The sequence below is a fragment of the Herpailurus yagouaroundi genome, unplaced genomic scaffold, assembly GCF_014898765.1.
Source record: "Herpailurus yagouaroundi ecotype Mexico unplaced genomic scaffold, PumYag 186, whole genome shotgun sequence".
Lineage (NCBI taxonomy): Eukaryota > Metazoa > Chordata > Mammalia > Carnivora > Felidae > Herpailurus > Herpailurus yagouaroundi.
This window is the reverse complement of record NW_024412417.1, coordinates 42233465-42258680: the sequence shown is the minus strand read 5'-3', so window position 1 is coordinate 42258680 and position 25216 is coordinate 42233465. Positions and strand designations below refer to the sequence as shown.

The 25216-nt window shown below is 43.9% G+C and overlaps 1 protein-coding gene across 4 annotated transcripts in view; it reads right to left on the bottom strand.

The window, feature by feature from the left end:
- The window catches only part of KHDRBS3 (KH RNA binding domain containing, signal transduction associated 3), a 189789-nt gene that overhangs the window by 28487 nt on the left and 136086 nt on the right, over window positions 1-25216 (bottom strand). For 2 of the 4 annotated variants that reach the window (XM_040494484.1, XM_040494482.1), the window contains exons 7-8: window positions 14374-14456; window positions 10342-10557 (exon numbers count right to left, since the gene is read on the bottom strand). In XM_040494484.1, coding sequence (XP_040350418.1) covers window positions 10404-10557; window positions 14374-14456 — 237 coding nt within the window. In that variant the 3' untranslated portion in view covers window positions 10342-10403. Of the gene's footprint in view, window positions 1-10341; window positions 10558-14373; window positions 14457-25216 lie in introns of those variants that run through there. The other 2 variants (XR_005796647.1, XM_040494483.1) reach the window with 1 other exon arrangement.

The window sequence follows — 25216 nt, the reverse complement described above, 5'->3', positions numbered from 1 at the left end:
ACACTCCGCGCACCCCCCGGGGGCGCCGTAGGCATCAGCCTCACCTTGGACTAGTTAATACCAGCATGCTCCAAGTCGTGACCTTCACGGGACCACTGCACGTGTTTGCTCCCTTCTCCCGCTGCTGGTTTGCCTGGTAAGATGGCCATCATCAGTGGCCGTTAAGTAGATGGCTACTAAACTGACAGCTTTGTAGGAAGCACTTTTTAAAAGTTTTCTTAGAGTTTTCACCCACGCTACGGCAGCTACCATGATTTCGTCCGTTCCCGCTGCTGGACAACATTCCACTGAGGACATTACAGTTTATTCCTCTGTGGAAGGGCGTCTGGGCCGTTTCCAGGCTCGGCTTCAAAAATAATGTTACTTTGAACACTGTTACATAAAGCTTTTTCTAGGTACATATTCTTATTTCTCTGGGATAAAATTATCAGGAGTAGAATTACTGGTTTATAGGGTAGATAGATGTTCAACATCTTTATTGTTCATTTATTTATTTTAAAAAAATGTTTATTTTTGAGAGAGAGCGTGCAAGCGGTGAAGGGGCAGAGAGGGAGGGAGACAGGATCAGAAGGAGACTCTGCCCTGACAGCGGTGAGCCTGATGCGAGGCTTGACCTCACCAACCATAAGATCATGACCCGAGCCCAAGTCTGATGTCCAACCGAGCCACCCAGATGTCCCGATGTTCAACATTTTTGAAGAAACGGCCAAACATCTCATAGTTGTGCTATTTTACACATGTATGAGTTCCAGTTGCCCTGTAACCGTGCCCACACTTGGTGCTGTCCGTGATTTTCGTGTTAGCCACTCAAGGGGTGGGCATTGGGGAGGGCACGTGCAGTGGCGCCGAACTGAGGTTGTAACTTGCATTTGCACCTCCTGGACGACCAATGACTGAGCACTTCTGCATATTCTTCGTGGCCATCTGAACATATACTTTTGTGACACTTCTGGTCTAGGTTGTTGCCTATCATAAAAACTGGATTATGTTTTTCTTATTGAGTTTCACAGTTTCTTTATAGAGTTCAGATAAAAGTCCTTTGTCAGATATATGTGTTGCAAAGATGTTTTCCCTGACAGTGGCTTGTCTATTTTTTTAATGACGTCCTCTGATTAGGAGATGTTTGAAATTTTGATAGAGTCAAATTTCTAAATCTTTTCTTCATTTCTATTTTTTCAGTATTTTTTCCTATAAGTTTTATAAATTTAACTCCACCCTGAAGTCATGAACCATCTCAGATTACCATTTGTAAACGGAGTGAGTGAGGGGTGGGAGGGGGCAGCGGGGGCGGGGGGGGGGGGATCAAATCTATCCCTGCTACTCAAATACCTAATTGTTACAGCATTACACTTACTGAAAAGACAATTCTTTACCCACCGAATTGCTCTGGTGCCCTCGAAAGCAGTTGAGTGTGGGGCCATTTCTGGACAGTCACTGGCCCGTTACCCACGCTTGCACAGTACCACGGAGTCTCCCTTACTCTGGTTTTGTACGTCGGGAAGTCAGTGTTCCAAACGTGTTCTTCATCGTCAAGACTGCTTTGGCTACTCTAGGTCCTCTGAATTTAAATAAACAAATATACAAACCTACCTGTAGAGGTTCTGGACTGTACCGAATTTATAGATAATTTCGGGGAGAACCAGCATCTTCATCAACATTGAGTTCTCCAGTATGAAAGCATGGGGCACGTGTCTCCATTTAGCTTCGTCTTCATTACTTCCTATAAGCGGTGTTTTACTAACCGTGGTCAGTATAGAGGTCTTGCACATTTTTTGCTAAAACTACCCCTAAGAATCCTCACACATCACTGGTGGAAATTTAAAATGGTGGAGCTGCTTTCAAAAAGCAGTTGGGCAGTTTCTTAAAAAGTCAGCCATAAAATTACCACTGGACTCAGCAACTCTGCTCCTAGATATCTACTCGAGGGAAGAGAAAACACAAGCTCACACAGACTTGCATACCAGTGTGCACAGCAGTGCCATTCGTAAGAGCTAAGAAGTGAAAACAACCCCGTATGAATCACCTGGGCAATGTATACACAAAGTGGAGCCTACCCATAAATGGACCACCATTCGGTAAGAAAAGAAGACCACAGATAAATGTTATAATGGGGGTGAACCTCAAAAACACAATGCCAAGTGAAAAATACTGATGCAGAAGAGCAGACAGTTTGAGTCTATCTATCTAACGTGCCTAGAAAAGGGAAATCTGGAAAGATAAAAATGATGCTGGTGGGGGCCTGGGGTTGGAGCTAGGAAAGGGATTCACCGTAACAGGGAGGAGGGAGTGGATGGCAATGAGAAAGACGTGCTCAGATGGGATTATGGGGACAGGTGCGCAACTCTGCAAATTTACTAAAAGTAATTACATTTTTTAATTTCAATGGTGAATTGTACAGCATGTAAAATATGTGTCAATAAAGCTGTTTAAAAATGGTCCTATGTATTTTATGTTTTCCAATGCTACAGCACATGGTCTCTCTGGGGGACTGTCTTCCACTTGTTAATTGCTAGTGCATGGAAACACAGGACTTGTATACTGACTGCGTTACAATTGATAAACTAACTGATTCGTCTGAATAGTCTTTTCGTGGGTCCCTTAGGACTTGCAACCACCTGATCAAGTTATCAGTGAATAAAGACAGTCAACTTCTTCTTTTTCAGTCTGTATGCCTATCATTCCTTTTTACTCACCTTCCTGCACAGATCGGGCCTCTCAGCACAACACGAGTGCAAGCGGGGGCTCTCAAAGCTGCTGTGCCCCTAGCCTTGGCAGGAAAGCAGGGACTGTTTCAGTTAAGTCTGATGTCAGCTTGAGGGTGTGTGTGTGTGTGTGTGTGTGTGTGTGTGTGTGTGTTCTGGCAGATGTCTTTTATCAACTTGGGAAAAACTGCCCTGCATTTCCAGTTTGCCCACATCTCTGTTTGTTAAATTCTGTCAAACGTCTTTCCCAAATTTGTGGAAACGATCACATGATTCTTCTCCATTACTTAGTTAATGTGGCGAATTACACGGATTGACTTTCACGTACGATAGAAATCTTGCGTTGCTGAGATAAACTCTACTTGGTTGTGGAAAGTAACCGAGTTTTGATGTGCTAATATATTTTGGTAAAAGAATTTTCAGTTATGATCATGAGGGAGAGTCTCCCCTCCTCAAGATCCTTGACCATATCTGCAAAGTCAAAGTCCCTGCTGCCCCGTAAGGAAACATGGATCCTGGGGATTGGGATGTGGGCATTTTTGAGAGCCATTATCCTGCCAACCAAAGCTGCCACAGGCCAGGGAGTCAGTGAGTGTAGGCAACAGTCTCTTCCTGTAACTTCAGAGATTTAACTCTGCAAGCCCCTTCAACCACACTGAGATAGAAGGATAGGAAGCCATTACAGCATGTTCTTGGACAGTGAAAACATTTTGTCCCAAATCATTCAAAAATATCTTATTCCAAAGGGAAATTTGAAGTTTTCTACCCAAAGAACTTAAAATTATAAGTTCAAAGGGCAGAACACGGCCCTTAAAGATGCCAGAATACATGAGATGGACCCCCAGGGATCTTTTCCACAGGCCTCTGCTCCTGCAGATGTCCCCGGGGCAAACTGTCACCTCGTTCAAGTCTTAGATCACCTCCTCCATGAAGCTAAGCATGACTGTCATATTTAGACATGAGTAGCACCAGATTTGAGCTCTATAAGGGCACAACCTTTATCCTTTTTGTTCACTGACACTTGTCAGGCATCTAGGAGAGTTCTTGGCACACAGTAGGTACTCAACAGTCATTCGCTGAACGAAAGAATGGAAGACGTTACAGAAATGCCAATAACTTATTTCTTTGGGAAACAAACATTTACTTAGCAACTAGCTGCCAGGCACTAGGAAGGTATAAATAATACCTCATTACATAATGCTTATTAGTCAAGAAGGGTAGTCCTCAACGTTGGCATCGTTGGCCCATCGAAGTTACCTGTAGAGTCTAAAAACTTCCAGATAGCTGTGCTACACCAAGACCCAGATTAAAAAAAAATAAACAGAAGACTGGTCGGGGCACCTGCTTTTTCTTTATTTACGACTGTTATCAGGGATGCTCCTACACAGCCGGAGGAGGGAGGACTGCATGCATTTTCACAGGAGATGTTCAATGCCATCAGACTTCTTACTGTGTTTCCGGTAAAGGAACTTTTGAAACAGATGCTGACTTCTTGAATGTTATTAGTTTAACTGAAAACACAGGTAGATCACTTGTCTGACCAGACTGCACTAGGTACTGAGAACAGAAAGATGAATACAAACGGTCTCTCGAGGGCCTCTCTGTATAAAAAGCAGACAGAGTCTCAACAGTCTAGAAGGCACACTGGAGAGGAGGGGCAAGGAGAGCATTTTGAACACACAGAAGGTCGGCTTAGTGCGTAACAGGACATGGAAGGAAGGGGATGTGCCACGGAGACAGGGTCAGGGACACGTGCCGGATGAGAAAACCACTGATTCAGGGAGCCCGCTGCTCATGCAAGCGATGTGGCAAGGACTAAAATGTATAGAAAAGCAAATCATCCTGTTTGTGCCATTCTGGAAAAGTCTAAAAGAAATCACATCTAATTTTTATACAAATACGCCAAACAACCACAATGTCCTTAAAAGGTCTATGTAGGGAAAATAACTGAAGGAGCCATGAAGGAATTAAATTTACTCTCATAACTTAACGCTCTGACACCTACTGAATGTGTGATCGAGCAAATTACCCACAAGCCGAGACTGAACAATTCAACATAAGGTTGGACTGTATCGGTGGGTGACCTGAATGAGGCTACAGACAAAATCGGGGCCAAATCGAGAGAGTCCTTGCCACCGTGATGACTTCTAATGTATGGGATGGTCCTTCACTAATCCTTTAATCCATCCTATTTAACAGTCAGTTGCTAGCACGAACAATCTTGTTATACTGGTAACCGCCAAGGCTGAGCACCACGTCCCTCTTCAGAAATCTCTTCGCTTTTCAATTTGCCATACATGCTTTTCATCTCTCTGTAATCACATTTTCCTTGATCTTAAACTTCAAATAATCCAAGGGGTAACCGCTCTCCTGGAGAAGCATAAGCCTCCACCAGAGTTGAGTAACAGATGGTCCGTAACCACATTGTCTTTCCAAAATTCAAAAATTCTGAATCTCAGACTCTAAGCCCCAAGGATTTTTAGATAATTACAGTGATGACAGCTGATGATAGCATTTACAATGTGCCAGGAACTGTTCAAAGTGCTTTCCGTATACTTAAACTCATCAACTCTAGAAGAGTCCTATAAGGTAGTTACTGTTAGCATCACCCGCGTTTTACGGACAAGGAACCCGAGCGTAGGTTAGGTCAGGTGGCCTCAGCTGCACTGTTGGCCGACACAGAGCTGTGACTCATAGCCAGGAGCTAGCTCTCCATCCTCATGAACCAAGTCTTGACTCAGCCTTCCTTAAGGCACTGTTTTATCGGTGTTACTTCGGCCAAGGTGATACGTATAGGTTTTTTTCCCCACATCTAAAATGTCGTATCTCCTTCCCTGAACTCTGCCAGGAGCTACTTATTCGCGTTAAAGTGCTGGTAAGCATACTTCCACTGTCAGACACTCACCGAAAAATAAGTTCAGACACTTACTGTGCAAATATGGAGTCAAAGGTTATGGACACTTAAGGTTCTTGATGAACACTTGTAAATTACTTTCCAAAAGGAACATGTCCCTCCGTGGTGACAAACAGAAGGGCAAATACAATCTGTACTATGTCTGAATTATTTCAGCCTCTCAAGTTGTGAGTCCGGTAAATGAGGTTTGACTAGATTCTGAGAAATTCAAGCGCCCTGACGTTCTCTATTATAAATCATTCTTCACAAGTAACTTCAAGCTCTGACCTCACGTCTGTCCCTCCAAACATTTTAGGACTCCAATCATCCAAATTAAATGATGCCTTCAATACTTTTCGGTCTCACAAATAGGCAATCAAAACGGCATGCATAATTTTATTCAGATTATTTGTTGGGATTTTACCGACTGGAGTCTTCCTCGGAAAAAGTCTGTACAAGTTTCTAGATGCGGTAACCGAGCACTCCTAACAGCAGCCGGTGCACGGCAGACAGTACAGAAGAACGCTCCGACTGTCTGCGCTCACAGGCCACCTCTAGCTAGCACTTACTCTCCAGGAGCCTCAGGGAAGTTCCACGGCCTCCGTGCCGCAATTTCCTCATTTCTGTACAATGGGATGGTAACAGGGACCTACCGCCACCAGGCTGCGAAATGCACAATGTGTGGCGGCCAGTACGTGCCACGTGAGCGAGTTTACCGAACCTCTGCTCTGTACATCATGCCTGCCGTCCCAGCCAATCACCATCTTACGAGTCAAACACTGTCTTCGTTTGACGGATGAGAAAAGACTGAACAAGTGACCAGGCCCAAACCACGCAGCAAGGGAAGCGATGGACAGAGCCGGGATTCAAATCCTGGTTTGCTTTGAACGGGGGTGTTATAGCCCCCCCGCCCCCCGCCCCATCTTTGAGACTAAATCATGCCACAATTTAACTAAATCATAGAGGATTTGTTAGGGAAAGTCTACAAATCCACAAAAATACACTTTAAGGATGTGTGGGACAAGGCGGAAGGAAACACAGGGGGAGCCCCCGAGGAGATCGCAATTTTATAGCGAAGGTGTAAAGCTGGGGTTTGCTCACCAGCACGCCAACTTTTTGGAAACCCTGTCACATAGCCTACATTTCAGCAGCGACGCTCCTGGCCTGTGCGCGGGCTCGCAGCATCTGTCGCGGCTCTGAATGGCTGATCATAAGCACCGTTTCAGCCTTCTCAACGCTATTAAGCAGATGGCAGCGCGAAATCCAAATGATGTAGTACATCTCCCCGGTGGACTTTGTTTCCACATACCGCCATTATTTCGCAATTCCTCAGCGATAAATCTCGTGTATTCTCAAGAACACGAAAGAGTGCACTGACAGTGGCAGTTGATTTACTACCACTAGCCTGTGTCCGCCCCTCGCCTATGTTTGCACGTGCTTGTAAAGATCGCCGTGAAGATGCCACGTGGAGCGGAGGGGAGGACAGGACTTGGGTATTCTCCACACTTACAGGGCCAGGTTTTGCCACTTGTTGCCTTCAAGTTAAGCAAAAGAACACGGGCTCGAGCTTTAAGAGAGCTGCGTGGGAGGCCTGACTTGTCAACTAGGTGACTTTGGTCAAGTTCACATTCCCTGAGCGTCAGTCTCCTTCTTTGTAAAAGTAAAGCCTGACGCTCCTCTGGAGGTTCTTGGGGATAAAACGAAACGGCGGGCACAAGGACATCTGGTACAGTAACAAATGCTCCTAAGTATTTAATCGATACTTGATTGCTTCAATGTGTGCCAAATTAATGAATCTGGAAGATTTCCCTATTTCCTTTTTTGTTAATTCTAAGGAATTTCCTGTTGAAGCTATAAAACTTCTTGGCTTGCTTTTAGTACAAAGTATCGAGAGTTCAGTAACTCACAGGGAGACCTAAACACGGCCCTCGGACCCACTGGCCACCCTTCCCATGGCAGCAGTGGCGCTCCCTAGCTGGCCATTCATTACCCAGGGAGACAAACACTGACTGTGGTGTCGGCCACCCTGCGGCACCTCCGGACCTGTGGCAGGACGTCCGCCATCATGGGCACCACCCACCCACCTAGTGACCTCACATCACTTTCTACACAGACTTTGTTTCCGCTTTAATGTATCGTAATCGAATTACAGCAACGTTCATAAAATCATGTGCCTGACAGGACGTGCTGATTATTTTCCCAGTAACTTTAAACTCATCAGACCTTTATCTAAAAAAAAAGGTCTGGCCGTGTGCCACCTGCAAGCATGTTGCGAAACATTAATGATACATGTACTACTCTTGGGAGGACATTCCTGTAACGGAAAGAGAAAGGACTGAAATCAATAGTCACCAAATGGGTAACTCAGGTCACTTATTAAGTCTTTCTCTGGGTCTCAGTTTTCTCAAGACTAAAATGGGGATTATCATATCCACCTTCTAAGGTTAAAGTGAACACAGAGGAGAAAGACCTCACACTCACACGGATGTGCCTTACTGAAACCGATATTGTGCAGTGTGTGCCTTTGTGCTACTTTGTGATCACAGGAGGGATCAAATATTCCTTTGCGAATTTACAATTATGAGACACACCAACTACAACACTGTGATAGTTTTTAAAGCTCTTGACCTATTTTGGCCTCGCCAAGTTACCGTTTTGTGTGTGACCGCACCTGGCATCTACTCTCCCGGCAAACTCACCGAGTCTAACGCAGTGTTATCAGCTACGGTCACCGTGCTGTGCAACGGCAAGTGTCAGTAGGATTATAAATAAAACATCCGCTGAAGAACTAATCCCATCTAATTGAGAACGAAACGGATATATTTACAAAGGGTTTCCAAGAGTCAAAACTAGGACTTCTGTGAAGACTCCAGTCCTGTCAGAGCAGGGGCAGGCAGGTCCCTGAGGGCTGAGGCCATTTAACACCTGCTCTTTTTTATTCACCAGAGCTATTCGGGAGGTGTGTCCAAAATCAATCAATAACTAGTTCTGAACCAGCGTGTATTAGAACAATTCCAATATCATAAAGAACGGTTCCCATTTCTCTTCACAGTAACTGTCTTGACAGCTTGGTACTCATTAAATGTGTGGAGTTAGATAAACAATGCTTTGTTTTACACCACAACATCAGCACTACCAAGGTCATTACAAAAATCAATGGGGAAATGTAGCTGAACTACACCGAATTTTCTCTCACTCTGCAGGGAGTCTCATTTGTACTCTAATTTTAATACAAGGTATTTGAAAATTGGGAGAAAAAAATCCTAACTTGTAAAACCTCCTGAGAGAAACTGGTATTTGTGCAACAAAACAGCGTCCTAAAATGATTCCAGCTCATGAAGTTTAAACGTCATTACTGAAAGGGACCCCTTCCCACAGCAGGTAATAATACCCAATGGCCAGCCATAGAGGCCTGCTGTTTTGCTCTGTTGTGTTTTCAAGTGGGTTACGGCTGCTCAGTTTGCTAATCTGTTTACGGTAAATACCGACACTGGCCATGCCCTCTGCAAGGTCCCTCTCTTCTCACTCTCCCTGTAAATCGTTTACTCACACACACTCTTTCCGGATTTGCTGGTGCCTTCCCTGTGTGAAATGAGAAGCCGAGTGATTTTGAACTGGGGAAGGAGAGCGGGTGTTTACTCAGCTCAACGGTGCTAACTGCCTCCCACACTTCCCCGGGTGCCTCCCACACTGCCCCAACTGCCTGGCACGCCCACTGCCCTGGGTGCCTCCCATAAGTTATTGTGTTTGACATGCCTCCCTCTCCATGGTTCCCAGAGACTGTGGGCTTTCCTGACTGATGCAACTTTCAGGCTGGCCGTCTAAAGAAGCAGCAAAGTTGCACACGTTACAAACTGAGGCTGAGAGAGGTCAAACAACTTGCCCAAAGCCACATAACCAGCAAATATTAACGTGGGGTCTAAATACAGGTAGACCAGTCTCTTAACCACCGTGGCCCGGATCTCCAAAAGTCTTCCGTATCACATCCGTATCAGGAGAACCATTTTTTTTTTTCAACGTTTATTTATTTTTGGGACAGAGAGAGACAGAGCATGAACGGGGGAGGGGCAGAGAGAGAGGGAGACACAGAATCGGAAACAGGCTCCGGGCTCTGAGCCATCAGCCCAGAGCCCGACGCGGGGCTCGAACTCACGGACCGCGAGATCGTGACCTGGCTGAAGTCGGACGCTCAACCGACTGCGCCACCCAGGCGCCCCAGGAGAACCATTTTTGATCTCGTAACTGTGACCGTTTACATGCACGTGTAGCACGTGTACCACAGTATTAAGAAGTTATGTTTCCACGCGACACAAAACATCAGAAGTTTACGAGGATGACCATGTGTTGGCCCTCTCTGTACCTGGTGTGTTGGTTTGCTTACCCCAGGGGTGCGCGACCTCATCCAGAGACACCACGCTGTGCTGTCTCGGCAGAGACAGAGCAAGCTGCGGTCTTACGTAAGGCTGCATTATCTACGAGAAATTTGTAGTTTAAAGTTCGCTAGTAGCCACGCTAAAAAGAACAAAAGGGGCGCCCAGCTGGCTCGGGAGGTCAAGGGCCATCTCACAGCTCGCGAGTTCAAGCCCTGCGTCGGGCTCTGTGGTCACAGCGTGGAACCTGTTCGGTATTCTCTCTCTCTCCCTCTCTCCCTGTCCCTCCCCCACCTACCACTCTTTCTTTCCAATTCATAAACATTTTAAAAAAGCTTAAGAAAAGCTTTCTTAAAAAGAAACAGGCAAAATTAATTTTAGCAAGGTGTTTATTTCATCGTCTATCTCCTACGAAGTCTTCGGACGCCGCCGCGTGGCCTACACGCCCAGCACACCCACCGCGCCAGCCACACTGCAAGCACTCGGCGGGCACGTGCGCGAGCTGCCACCGGTGGACAGTGCGGTCCAACCTGTGCTTGTGCTCTTTCTTCCACAACATGCGTCAAAGAACGTCTTCAGAACAGCTCTCGATCTAAGAGGAGACCAACCAAGGAAAGAATTCGGCAGTAACACTGAACTAGACGCACACGTGAGAGGACTACTGAAGTCCGAAGTTGATTTTACAGGACCTGAAGTGGCAAAGTCCAGGACTTTCAGACCACGGATCAAGTGTTCTGGGGCATTCTCTGTTAGTGAACACTAAGGCTGTGTGCTCCTTGAGAGGGGTGGCGGTGAATGCTATTTGCCGAAAGGAACTAACGTACAATCGGAAAAATAAGGCCCTTAATTCCATCAGTCCGGTCCCACAATAATACGCAGCAGAAATGAAATTCGAGGTTTGAGAGAGGTAGTCCACGTCTGACAAGGCAATGCTTCCTGATCAGATGGGAGGCCTAATTCTTAGGGGATTCAAAAGCATCACAAAGTATTAGATTTTTGAAGACCGTTTATGGGACATACTGATTGGAATTAATTCCAGCCACTGAGATCCAAGCAGACTGGAAAGGCAATGCAACAAAGTACAAAGAGAACGCTTTGGGACCAAGGTGAGTTTGTACCACTGCTCAGCCTTTCGAGTGTGGATGATGAGCCATTTAACCTCTCGGAACCTGTATGCAAGGGAATGGCATGTTTAGACTTGAATTTTGCACTATTCCGGGGCACGCTGAGAGGGGACAGAGAATTGATGTGAAGCCCACGAAACAGTACCAAGCACAGAGTAAACACTCAAGTCGCTGAAGAGGACGGTGGTAGTGATTTCCTCTTCTTTTTACATTTATTTATTTACTTTGAGAAAGGGGGCAGGGGCAGAGAGAGGGAGAGAAAAAGAATCGGTGGTGATTTCCTTGTTAGTACTCACTTTTTGGTCCTGGGGATGATTTGAACATTTGGTATCCTAACTGGTTTATACCAGATTTCTAATTCTGAGACATTCAGTGTTGTGCTTAAACCAAGTGTTACAGTATGTGCATACGATGGGCTGGACTGTGCCCCCACCCCAAATCGTATGTTGAAGCCCCACCCCCCAGTACCTCAGAATGGGAGCGTATTTGGAGATGGGGCCCTTAAAGAGGTGATTAAATTAAAATGAGGCTGTGCGTGGGTCCTCATCCAATCTGACTGGTGCCATTGGAAGAGAGGAAACGTGGACATGCACAGAGACCAGAGATGCACATGCACAGAGAAAGACCCCGTGAGGACACAGCAAGAAGGCGGCCATGTGTACGTCAAGGGAAGAAGCCTCAGGAAAGACCAAATCCCCCAAGACCTTGACCTTGGGCTTCTAGCCTCTGTAACTGTGGGAAAATAAAATTCTATTGCCTCAGCCGCCTAGACTGTGGTTATTTTGTTACGGTAACTCTAGCAAACTAATACAGTGCATAAAACCATCTTGTCAACCTCCATCGTATAGCTGCTTAGTTTCCAGGAGTTTCCAGTAGAGCAGCTGCTTAGTCACACCCAGTAAGGCTGTGTGTGTGTGTGGGGGGGGGGGGACCCGGTTGGGGGGGGGGACAGCTGTTGGGGGGGCACATGGCGTGAGGGGACACGTGTAGGCAGGACCCAGGTTCAAAGTCTGCTCCTCTGCCGGTAAGCTGTGTGATCTTAGGCAAGTTGTCTAATTCTGATAAATCACAGTTTCCTTCTTCTTTGAAAGGACTGACGTTTATGTCACAGGTCATGAGGATTAGACGCACACTCAGAACACCTAACCAAGAGTGGCTTCTCAATTTGTCAACGTGTGCCACCCTCACACAATCCTCCGTCCTCCTCCAGGTATGATGAGTTGCAACACTGCAAAGATCACTTCAAAGACGGTAGACGGGGGGTTGTCAGGCAAGATGCCTCTTTAAGTGAGTCTTCCCTGACATTTAAAGGCCTCATGATGTACCAGCCTCTTAACTGGTCCCTGCCTCGAGGCTTTCCCACCTGTCAGTCCAGCCCCTCCATGGCCGTGGAATGACTCTCTGAATCCAAGTCGAAACTCACCGCGCCTCGCGTGTAACTCTCTGGGGCTCCGGGCCACCTGCTGCCCGTGGCGCCGAGTCTCAGCACGCGCAGGGGGGAGAGTGCGGCCGCTCCTCCCCCCACCTCCCTGCCGCGCCTCACACCTTCTAGCTCTGCCCATGAACTGGAGTTGCAGATGGCACGTGCTGCCCCCACCGGGCCCCGATATTCCAGCTCGGTGAAATGCCCTTCCCTGTCTGTACCCTGGTGACTCCCACTCACCCTTCCCTTTCTCAGTGAAAGGTCCTCAGGGTTCTCAACCAGACTTTAGCGCTGCCTTCTTCGGGAAATCCCGAAGTGTTCCTCAGACCTCTCATAACGATTACCGTATTACATTACTCTTAAGTATTTTTTTTCTTTTTCCTTCTGGCCTGTGAGCTTTTCAAAGGGTGTTCGCCTCCATAATCTTTGTATCCCAAGCATCGAGCATCCCCGACGCACACGGAGGTTCAACAAATTTTGGCTACATAAATGACCAAAGGGATGAACACTCGTGATCCATCTTATTAACAATGCTATCACTCTAACATTAAGACTCCGAGCTCCCTAGGTCAAGGCTCACGTTCCGGATTGCTCCTTTACTTCTCTGAGCCCTCAGTTCGCCATTTGTAAAACAGATTCGTCAGCTCCTGCTGTAACCATTCAGACTCAACGAGACACAAGTAAGAGGTTTACACTCCACAGGGGATTTCTGGCAAATGGCTTCATCTTGTGCTCTGTGCTCCTTTTCTTCATCTATATAGTGAGAACGGTGCCCCATACTTGATACAGTTGCCGGGACACTTAAATGAGATACTATGTGACGTCGTGGCTAGCATCTACCAGTGCCGGTCCCCCCAGGCTGCGCCAACACCCTCAAGGATACCAGTGTGAGGTTTCCACTCACAGAGACCAAGACCAAGTTGGGAGTCCAAGACTGAAGGGTCTCAACTGTTACAAGTTATACGAGAAAAAAAATGTGACCTGAGCCTGAAAGGAAAAAGAATTTTATATCCTTGTCAACCTGGGTACCAGAGCTCACGAGTAACAGCAGCTGCCTGTTCAAAGTTGCCTGGTGCCACGTGAGCTCAGAAGTGGTTTATACTTCATCAAAACAACCACGCAATTTGTATTTTTTTATGCTTCATAAAGCCGCTATTTTGTTTTGTACATGTGTCTATCATTGTCCCCCACTTAGAATTTTAAACATAAAGCAAGAGGTTTCTAGGCATTTAGGAAAACATTCTGAACAGAATAAACACTGATTTCATATATCAATGAACATCAAGGTATATTATCACAAGAGGTAACTATAAAGCTCTGTTTTGCCTCTGATAACACTTAGTTATTTCTGGGTAAATACTTCTTTAGAAAATGAAGCGGAGCTAACTCATTATTCACAAATATGACTTTGAAGTTGTTAGAAAACAGGATCACTGCTGCTGAGAAACGGAAACCTTCTTGGAATGCCAAGCTAAACTTCTGGGGCTTTCCTCCTCAGGCACTGACAACGTAGGGTATTTCCACATTGTTCATATGATTTGGGGCACTTGAAGAGCCACAGACTTTGAAGACATTGTTTTTCCTTAGAATACACTGAACACTGAGTTAAAACTTTAGAGTAAATAAAACTTCAATTTTTATTTTTCAAGCTTCATTGCTTTAACACTACAATAAGTTCCGGAGGGGTGATGCATGCTAGTTGCTAAGACGGAGAGGGCCTCTCCAATTAAAACAAACAAGAAACAAAGCAAGCCAAGTCAAATTACCCTCATTGTCTGATCACCATCCAGTTCCCAGAGTGCATAAACGTGGAAGGGCACAAGTGTCTGTTAACAGGGTCCAGTCAGAGATGGTCTCTTACCTTTGGGCAGGGGTGCTATAGCTGTTATCATAGGAATCATAACTCTGTTCGTCATAAGCAGTGCCATAACCATCATCATAGTCCTACAATAAAACAGGAGAAGTATAAAAAAGTTCAGAAAAGTTTCTGGACAAAAAGAACCACTCTGCTTTTAGTGACTCTTTATTAATTCAGCTAACATTTAACTCCACATCTAATTATAGTGTAAAGAAAAATATTAAGAGTGACATCAGTGAAAATGACAAGAACTTCCAAAAATTCTCTCTGTAAAAGCAAAAAGAAACTGGCAAAAATTGTTAGAATCAACAGTGTCAAAACTCTGGAAATTAACAAAAGGTTTGCAGAGATCTAAGGAGCATTTATTTTTAAAAATTTGGCTGAACCTTGGTAGGAGCAGTGAGCTCTGTGATGTTTTAATGAGCCCTATTCCCACCCTTCACTCCCTGCTCTGCAGGAGCCTTGAAAACCCACAGCCTTGACCACAGTGGACTCCAGCAGGCTGAGGGCCACTGCCGGAGGAGAACAGGGAGGGGCTCTTTCAACCTCATTCCCTGAGGACTGCATTTGACCTGGCTTGGACTCATCCAGTGCAAAAAGCCTTTTCCCTGAGGGTATTTAAGGAAAATAAATAGAGGCAATTACATAAGATTTCAGCTACTTGAGGTGGTTGGAGCAAACAACAGTCTAATCAAAAGCCACCTAGAAAAGGGCCAGGATGAGATTCTCCCTTTGAAAACTCTGACATACTCCTGGGAATCTAGAAGGCTACATAGCTGCACAGTGCCAGGTACAGGCCCAGGAAAGACCTGGGAGGACCCTAGGCTCTCTCCTCAGGATGACCCTGCGGTTCTCACAAGAAGGAAAGGCAAGGTCAAGGAAAGAGTTAGTTGTAAACCAACTGGCTGAGTTTTAAAGACCTGTTATTCCAACCTGCTTGGTACTCAGTCTCCAGGCATTCAATAAAATCGCTGTCCGATCATTAGCTGACCACTAAGGTAACAGATAGGAAACACTTCAGTGATAACACATAATAAATATAAACTTTACAAAGTGACTTTGGAAAAGTCACTAAATAAAAAAAGGAAAACAGAAAATACTGGGAGGAAGGAGAATTTGATTTCCATAGCTGACACACTAAATGTCCAGTCTTAGTAAAAAAGATTAGGTGATATGAAAAGGAACACAAAAGTATGGTTCATACAACGAGAAAAAAGTAATCACCAGAAATGGTCCCTGAGGAAGACGAGACACTGGACTTACTAGACAAAGACTTTAAATCAGTTATTTTAAATATATTTTAAAAACTAAAGGATACTCTGTGTCTACAGAACTAAAGGATAATAACAATGCCTCACTAAATATAGATATAAAAATAGTAAAGAATCCAAAGTAATTCTTGAGTGGCAAAGTATAATTGGAAGGGAAAATTCACCAGAGAGGTTCAACAGCAGATATAACCATGCAGAAGACAGAGTAAGTAAACCTGAAGGTAGATCAATTGAGATTATCCATTCTGAGGAAGAAGATACAAAAGGATAAGGAAAAGTGAACAGGGTCCCAGAGACCTGTGAAACACCATCAAACAGGAACATATGCATAATGAGATACCCAGAAGGAGAGGAAAATAAGAAGCAAAAAGATTAGAAAGAGAAATAATGGCTAAACACTTGCCAAATTTGATGAAAAACCTTATCTACACAACCAAGAAGCTCAAAACACTGATAGTAAGGTAAGCTCAAAGAGACCCACACCTAGAAACATCATCAAAATGTTGAAAGACAAAGACAAAGAGAAGATCTTAAAGCAGCAAGACAGAAGCCGCTCATCATGTGAAAGAGAGTATCAATAATATCAAAAGCTGATTTCTCAAGAAAAACCATGGAGGCCAGAAGACAATGGGATTCCACTTTTCAAGTACTAGAAGCAAGAGACTGTCAACTAAGAATTCTATAACCAGCAGAACTATCCTTCAAAAACGGAAAAATTTGGGGCTCCTGGGTGGCTCAGTTGGTTAAGCGTTCAACTTCAGCTCAGGTCACGATCTCACGGTTCGTGGGTTGGAGCCCCGCATCGGACTCTGTGCTGACAACTCAGAGCCTGGAGCCTGCTTTGGATTCTGTGTCTCCCTCTCTCTCTGCCCCTCCCTCTCTCTCTCTCAAAAATAAATAAAATGTTAAAAAAAAATTTTTAAATGGAAAAATTAATATATTCTCGGGTAAGCAAAAACAGAATTCAACAGCAGACATGTTCTACACAAAAGAGTAAAAGAAGTCTTTAATGTAAAGTGAGAAGTCATTAGATAGTAACTTGAGTCCACATGAAAAAATAAGTAACACTGATACAGATAGCTACTTAGGGAAATACAAAACTATAGATGTGTTTTTGTAGTAACTTTTTTTTCTCCTATTTGATTTAAAAACCAACTGAATGAAGAACTAATTATAATTGTGTTGATGGACACACGATGTATGGAAGCTGCAATCTTCATGACAGTGACAATACAAAGGTGGGCAGGAGAGGACGGAGCTAAAGAGAAGCAAAGCTTTTGTGTCCTGTTAAAATTAAGTTGGTATAATTCTGAGAAAGACTGATATAAATTAGAAAATAAATTGTAGTCTGCAGGGCAGGCTAAGAAAATAATTTAAAAAAAACATAAAAAGTAGAAAAAGAAATGGTAATGGGTTAAAGTGATACAATAAACAAATACCTAACCACAAAAGGGGAGAGTAAGGTACCAAAAAGATGTAAGACATAGGGTAAAACAAAAAAGCAAAGTGAGAGATGTAAATCCTACCTTATCAGTAATTACACTAAATGTAAATGGATTAAACTAAGTGGAATAAATTAAAAGGCAGAAAATGGCATTCTGCTTAATAAGAAAGATCCAACCATATGCTGTCTACGAGAGACACACTTTAGATTCAAAGATAAAAATAAACTGAAAAGGAGGAAAGAAGATATACCAAACCGTGGAAATATGAATCAAAAGAGAACTACCGTAGCTGCACTAATATCAGACAAAACAGACTTTAAGACAAAAACTGTTGCCAGAGAAAAAGGACATTTACTTATAATGATAAAAGAGTCAAGTCTATCAAGATGATAATTCAAAAAATGTATGCAAATATATACACACATAAGTAATAATAGAGCTCAAAGTACATGAAGTAAAAAAATGACAGAATTACCAGGAGAAATAGACAATTTAACCATAATAATTGGGAACTTCAATATCACACTCTCCATAATAAAAATAATGCCTGAAAAAAGGATCAAAGAAGAAATAGAAGATTTGAACAATACAAATCAATTATACCTAACAGACAATTATAGAACTAACATACATCTATAGAACACTCTACCCAGTAAGGGTAAAATGCACATTCTTTTTCATTACATAGGGAACATTCCAGAGGAGAGACCCTACATTTCCCCAATTCAAAATTTACTACAAAGCTAAGTAATCACAGCAGTGAGGTACTGGTAGAGACAAAGATCAACAGAATGAGACTGAGAGCACAGAAATAAAACCCTCACGTCTATGGTCAATTCATTTCCAACAGGGTGCCAAGACAACTGAATGGTGAATAGTGCAGTCTTTTCAGTATATGGTGTGAGAACAAATGGATATCCACATGCAAATGAACGAAGCTGGACTGTTACCTCACACCATATACAAAAATTAATGCAAAATGCAACATGCACCTAAGTATACAAGATACAACTACAAAACTCTTAGAAGAAAACATAGATGTAGATCTTTGTGATTTTGGATCAGTCATTAGTTTCTTAGATATGCCAGCAAAAGCACAAACAACCGAAGAAAATATAGATAACAGATACCTAACAGATAATATAGATATATCTAATAGAAAACATAGACCATCAAAATTAAAAACTTATGCATCAAAGGATGCTAGCAAGAAAATGAAAAGACTATCCATGGGACAGGAGAAAAATATCTCCAAATCACATATCCGATTATGGTCTAATATTCAGAATATAAAAAGAGCTCTTACAACTCAACAATAAAAAGAAAACCCAGCAAGAGCAAAAGCCATCTTCCTTAATTCTATGGAGACAGACTTCAAACTGAGGACATTCTGCAGATAAAATAACAAGCACACAATGGTTATTTTAAAAGCACTGTGGAATTCAAAAAGGTCTAGAGAAATGGTCATTTTGTAAGATAAAATTGGATATATTACAATGACATCTATGTCCATGAACGTGTGAATCCTACCCTAAAACTGATTACTAAGTTTCTGGTGTTAGTCAATTACATAATGACTTTGGACTTCATTGGTATTTAATTAATATTTAAATGAGCCTGAAAATAACATCTAAGTATTTTGGAACATCAGTATTATCAATGCTAATCAATTTAACGATCACCACTGGATCTGTGGAAGCAGAGAAATGTGGCCAAGGGGTAAGAGAAAGGACCTGGAGTTAGATGGGCTTCCATAATTTACTATCGATGATTTTACTCAGGCTCATTCACATCTCAGAATCTGTTTCTTTACCTGTCACCTGTGAATCCCTTAAGTATTTTGAAAGGATGAGAAATTATATATACACATATATGTACATATTCCAGCAAAATGCCTGACCTATATTAAGAACTTTATGAAGGATAGCATATAATTAACTATTTTACTAAAGCATTACTCATGGAGACCTCTGTCCTGTATTTCTAAAATTACACAACAGAGGAAGAACACCAGAAGCCACTGTATGAGAGGGTATGAGCCAAATAATTGATTTTAAAGTGATTGCCTTAGTTATTCTCTCTTCATAAGCATCTATTAAATACTAAACCTCAATTTACTTGGCTTAGGAAAACATAAATAAATAGGAAGTTATATTATAATGTGTTCCATCTTGTGACATGAGTATCAATACTAAGAGATCGTACTGTCTTTGCAGGAATAAGGCATATACATTTTCTACATGATCACGTAATTTTTTAATATTTTTTCACAAAGGAGGAACTTAATATTTGTTGAACAGCTATGTGTCCGGTACTTCTCACAGAAGATAGAACAGAATATTCTACAGGGGCAGAGGAAGAATAAAAGTGAAGGACAGTTAGCACACAATATACAAACCATCGTGTTCCCCATAGTACCTAAAGGCGGATTAGTAATTTGGTGATCTTCCAAAGACCAATGCAAGAAGGAGAAAGCTATTAGACAAGATACAGACAAAACAAAAACAAAATTGATATGATTTTAATAATGAGGTAAGTCGTATGAGGCAGGTATTACTGATAATTCTGGTGAATTAATCAATTAAAAGAAGCCGGTGTTCCTAATGGAAAGAGTAAGATTTTTAATTTTTTTAACGTTTGTTTACTTTTGAGAGAAAGAGACAGAGTGTGAGCGGGACAGGGGCAGAGAGAGAGGGAGACACAGAATCGGAAGCAGGCCCCAGGCTCTGAGCTGGCAGCACAGAGCCTGCTGCGGGGCTCGACCTCACTAGCGGTGAGATCATGACCTGAGCTCAAGTCAGACGCTTAACCAACTGAGCCACCCACGCGCCCCAGGAGTATTATTCTTAAATTAAAAACCCAAACCTCCACTTGGCGCCTACCCTGTTCCTGGCACTCTGTCAGCACCATGAACTGAAAAGGAGCGCCACTGTCTAGTGAGTAGTCTGGCATGAGGTGGCGCGAGAGAGGGGACAGGCCACTAAAGAGATACTGATAATGCAACGTGCCAAATGCCGTGGCAAAGGCGAGGTGGCGCTGTGCACTGAGGTGGCACAGAACTGCCCAGCGGGGAGCGGGAAGGGACAGGGAAAACTGTCAGAAATGCCAACGCCAGCATTTAGTTTCAAAAGCAGGGGAAAGCAAAAGTCCTGGAAACATGCACGAAAAATAAGAATTCGGCAGAATGGACAGCAGGTGCAGAACAGTGGAGGTACAGACACCTGAGAACCTTCCTCGTCCAGGAAAGCCAACGGCTTGTTGTGGGTACACTGCAGGATGCCAATGGAAGAATGGAGAGCAAGGAAACAGAGAATCCCATGAAGCGGTGAGTGAATGGCCCAGTCACGGTGCGTGGGTTGGGGTTCTGAGTGACATGATCCACCTTATGGTTTAGAACTCGTTCTCGGGTACCGGGGTGGGGGAATGGAACGGCAAGGGTGGATCTGGAGGGCTTGTTACCTAGGTCACTGCACTGGGCGGTTTGGCAATGTGGAGCTCACGGTTTCGTCAGTAATTTGGTCGTAGCTCGGGAAGAATATGGCTTCGCCAAGTTAGGAATTCTACTTCTAAGCTTATTTAAAGAATCGAGATTGTAAGTGACTGGAACTTTCTTCAAAAACTAAAATGTGAAGTGCTATACTACACTTTTAGCCTTACAGACTCATTCCTTGTTCAATTATTCCATCAGATATTACAATGCTAGAAATTTATTTGAATTTTCAAATGGTTTAGGTCATTGCATTAATTGACTTTCATGTTTTTACACTGAAGATTTTAAAAGATTAAATTTGCAGTCCTCACATGATTTCTTTCATGATGATTTCACAGGTGGATTTGGCCAGAGGGACGCACTTCCGCTCTCTATTCAATGGACAACACTTGAAAGCTGTGGGAAGTGTGAAGGAGAATTGACAGGAGAGAAGGAGGAAAAGCTGAGTGCAGGTACAAATACATTCGGAAGTTTCTAGGAGGGGTTAGAGGGGATTCTTGGGGATCATCTGCCACCTTGCTGCAGGCAACAGATGAAGTCACTGGCAGACAACAATTGGGGGGCTTAATCGGAAAGGACTCCGGGTTGGTTACCATAAAGAAGAAAGGCAGGGCGGGGGGATGGGTAAGAGTCCCTTAACATTAGGCTTCTTTGTCTGAGGACTGATCTGGGGGTCAGCAGCCCCCCTTTTTTTCTGAATGCTCTTACTGTTTCCAACTACTTGTTGCTTGTTTTCTTACTCATATCATTTGAATATTAAGAAATTCCTCTTGGGGGGGGGCAAGATGGCAGAACAGCATGGAAGCTTTTTGTGTGTCTCGCGTCCATGAAATACAGCCAGACCAACACTAACCCATCCCACACACCTGGAAGAAATTCCTCTTTAGATTTTTCTGAGGCCAAGGCAGGAATTTTAAAAAACAGTGAATGCTGGGGCGCCTGGGTGGCGCAGTCGGTTAAGCGTCCGACTTCAGCCAGGTCACGATCTCGCGGTCCGTGAGTTCGAGCCCCGCGTCGGGCTCTGGGCTGATGGCTCAGAGCCTGGAGCCTGTTTCCGATTCTGTGTCTCCCTCTCTCTCTGCCCCTCCCCCGTTCATGCTCTGTCTCTCTCTGTCCCAAAAATAAATAAAACGTTGAAAAAAAAAAAATTAAAAAAAAAAAAAAAACAGTGAATGCGTTGTCCGTTACAAGTTAACATGCGATCGGGTAGAACCATAAATCTAGTATAGAGGGGATACACGGGTTCAGTTCAATCATCCAGCTAACCTCAGACTCTACAAAGCCTGCCAGGACCTGGGAGGGGGAACTCACTAGGTCCCTGGGGGCAGCGCTCAGACATGTCAAACAACTGTCTTTACACCTGAAATCTCTGTGTAATTTCTCACATGTGTATATTTTCTCCTAGAGAACACTGGCCCTTGTGACATGGCCCTAGGCAACACGTTGTCCTCATTTTCTGCCATGTGTCCTGAGCCCAAGGACAATAATTACAACCGGTTTGTGTGCTGCTCCCTACAAGTCTGTGACCACCCATCTCTGAAGAAATTTCTCACGGTGAGGCTCAAAGGACTCTCCTCTCCTACTGTATCTTCTCAGTCCCATGAAACCAGCGTCTGTCACACCCGTGGGACGCCCAGGTCGGATCGGACACACACACCTCCGCTGAGTGTGTGGCAATGACTGGCTCCCGGCCTCCCCCGCTGTTGTGAACACGGATCGTGTCTTGCTTATTCTTTCACACAGGGTGGGGGCAGGGCCTGGAGCGCAGGAAGGATAGCTCGATAAATCAATGCTCATTCGATTGCTGGACGGAGTGCCTGCAGAGGAAAAAGTGTGCCAGACCCACCTCCACCCGGTCCCGTCTCCTGCCCGAGCGTGCCTTCACCTATGCCCTCCCAGGGCCACTCCTCCGTGACCCCACGCGAAGACAGCGGGCGTTTATGAACTTGTTTATGCTAAGAACCTAATGCATTTGCTCTGGGAGAAGCTTAAGAGAGCTCCCGGACATCATTAAAATGCAAGCACAGATGTTTCATCTCCTTCGCTGCACTTTTCAAACAGGGCTCTGGACCTGCAAATGGGCAGCACAGGAGACACCGCCCTAATGAGATGCTAACAAACCGCTGGTCTGCACGAGGCTCTGAAGGCACCTTCACCTGGACAGAGCCCGTGCCTCTCGCCTTCCCATCCCACCGACCATTCTGCCTGGCAGGAAACCTTGATCTCCTCAGCCTCCCTCGTACATACCCCCCTCCCCCCGCCCCCGACTCTATTCCTAAGGTAACTAACTGCGTTAGAATCATCCAGAAGTTCTCAGCTGGACTAGTACAATATTCTAACTCATCTGCCTGGAAGAGCTTCCTTATCTAAACCCTAAACCTTCCTCCAGAATTATCCACCAAAATGCTCATCTGAGTGGGCTGCTTCCCTGCATACAAATCTCCAATTTCCACCCCTCCTGTTCCTACAAAATAAAGAACAAATTCCTAAGCCTCTCACCGTCTTGCCTCAGCAACTTACCCGAGACAGCACAGGACGAGCTTCCACACCTCCCTGAGGACCCAGAAGCAGCCTTGCCGTTTCATGCTGCGAATTCTATGTACCTGCGGTTCTTTCTGACATCCCCTTTTTTAGGCTTTCCAACAGAAGACATCAGGCTGAAATTTCACCCCTCTGTGCTCCCATGATCACTGATAACTTGCTTACACGAGGGACCTCGAATTACCCCTCTGCCTCCCTTCTTCCCTATGAGTCTGCGAGGTCCTTAAGGGTATGGCCAAGGCCTTGCTCGTTCCCTTGTACTGTCAACGTCTGGCACATAGGAGGCTTACAGTGACCGTATTGAATGAACGAATGAATGACAACAAAAATTAACTACAGGCCAAGTGGCAGGAAACAGAGCTTCTTTAGGATAAACGCAAATAAAAGAGACAGCGTAGGATAAAATGCAATACTGATTAAAATATGATGGATTTTGACGAGACCTCACCTGAATTCTTCTGTCAAATATTACCACCACTCTTGCATTCCCTATCCTCAGAGAAAAAATTCCCTTTTAAAACCCTGTGTTCTATTTCTTAAAGTCAGAACAACATTATTCAAAACAGCAAACTTGGACAAGAGGTAAATGTGTATCAATATAAATTCTTGCCTCAATAAAGAAAACCTATTTATTCAATAAGCTATGCCTCTGAGTTTTTTATCTTTGATGATGAAGATGTCTACGTGGAGTTTAACTGACCGGGTGACCTGGACATTTGGTAGACGCCAGAGCTATGGGAGGAGAGACATGTTCTCCCACAGGTAGAAATTCTTCGTTGGCGTACCCGACCTATAAACCTCCAACTGACACGTGGCCAAATACCAAAGAAATCTTGCTTTTGAAAAGAAGAGATTTTCCAGGATGAAGGAAACGGCATGGCCTATTTTTAATTCTATTTCTGTCACAAGCAAAATCAAGCATAACATTTAAGCTGGGAAAAGCCATCTTAAACAGAAGAATTCACAAAAGACAGTGAGTGATTTTAAAAGTAATGTTTTGGTTTTGAGCCCTTTTAAAAGGAAACAATTACCCTATATAACACCTCACTCCAATTAGGGTGGTATCTGGCCATTTCCAAATGCAGAAAGTTTTCATTCATAATACAGTACTAAAGCTTATTAAAATCTATAGTCTTATAATGATTGAGTTTATTAAACAAACATTAAGCTAAAAACAGTCTTTTGAGAACTGCATTTTCCCTGCGTTCTGAGTACTAATATTCTTGTCAAGTATCACCAACGACCTCGAACATATCACCAAAACAGGTTATCATTAAGGACAAAAATCACAGTATTAATAACAATTCTATATAAGAATCTTTTCCATAATCATTTAAATAAAACACCATTAACTCAACAATCCAATCACGTCCTTAGGTGTTCGTTTATGGCTATGAGGAAAATACTATGCCGCTTCTAAGGGAATCTTACAAATTCTCCCTATTGGTCTTTGGAGTCTGATGCCTGTGTTCAAGTTCCAGCTCTGCCTCTTACCAGCTGTGTAAAATTTACCAGCTTTGGGAAAATCACCTATCCTCCTCAACCTCAATTTTATAATTTGCCAAACGGCATCACAATCCATGTTCTGGCTATTCCTGATGGTTGTGGATAGATTAACCAAAAAGCACATATGAAGCTGGCTGGCACAGGGCCTGCCCGATAAAGGCAGTTTTATTTAAAGATCTATCCCTTTTAACAGTTTCAAGCTATTAGGCCAGAGAAACATCAGAGCTCTCCAGGTATTTGTCTCTTGTAGAATGTGATAAATTCTTAACACTTTGTCTAAAACTGCAGCGTGTGCATATGCGTTCAGCAAATGCTCGTAGGAGCTGCGTGGTTCTGGACGGAGAAGGGGCTCCCCGCGATCTGAGGTGTTTCTAGCCGTACTTGAACGCAGCCTGTGAGAACAGAGCCAGGTCAGCGACTCTCAGAAAGACTCTCCAGCTCTCAGGCCACCGAACCGAGACAGAATCATGTTCGTTTGGAATTGACAAGGTGCTCGAAAATACAATAAAGGAAAATAAGATAACAAAGAGGTTAACCCAGGAATTCCACAAACAAGGGAAGGCTGTGTATCGAAAATTAAAGAAAACGAAAAA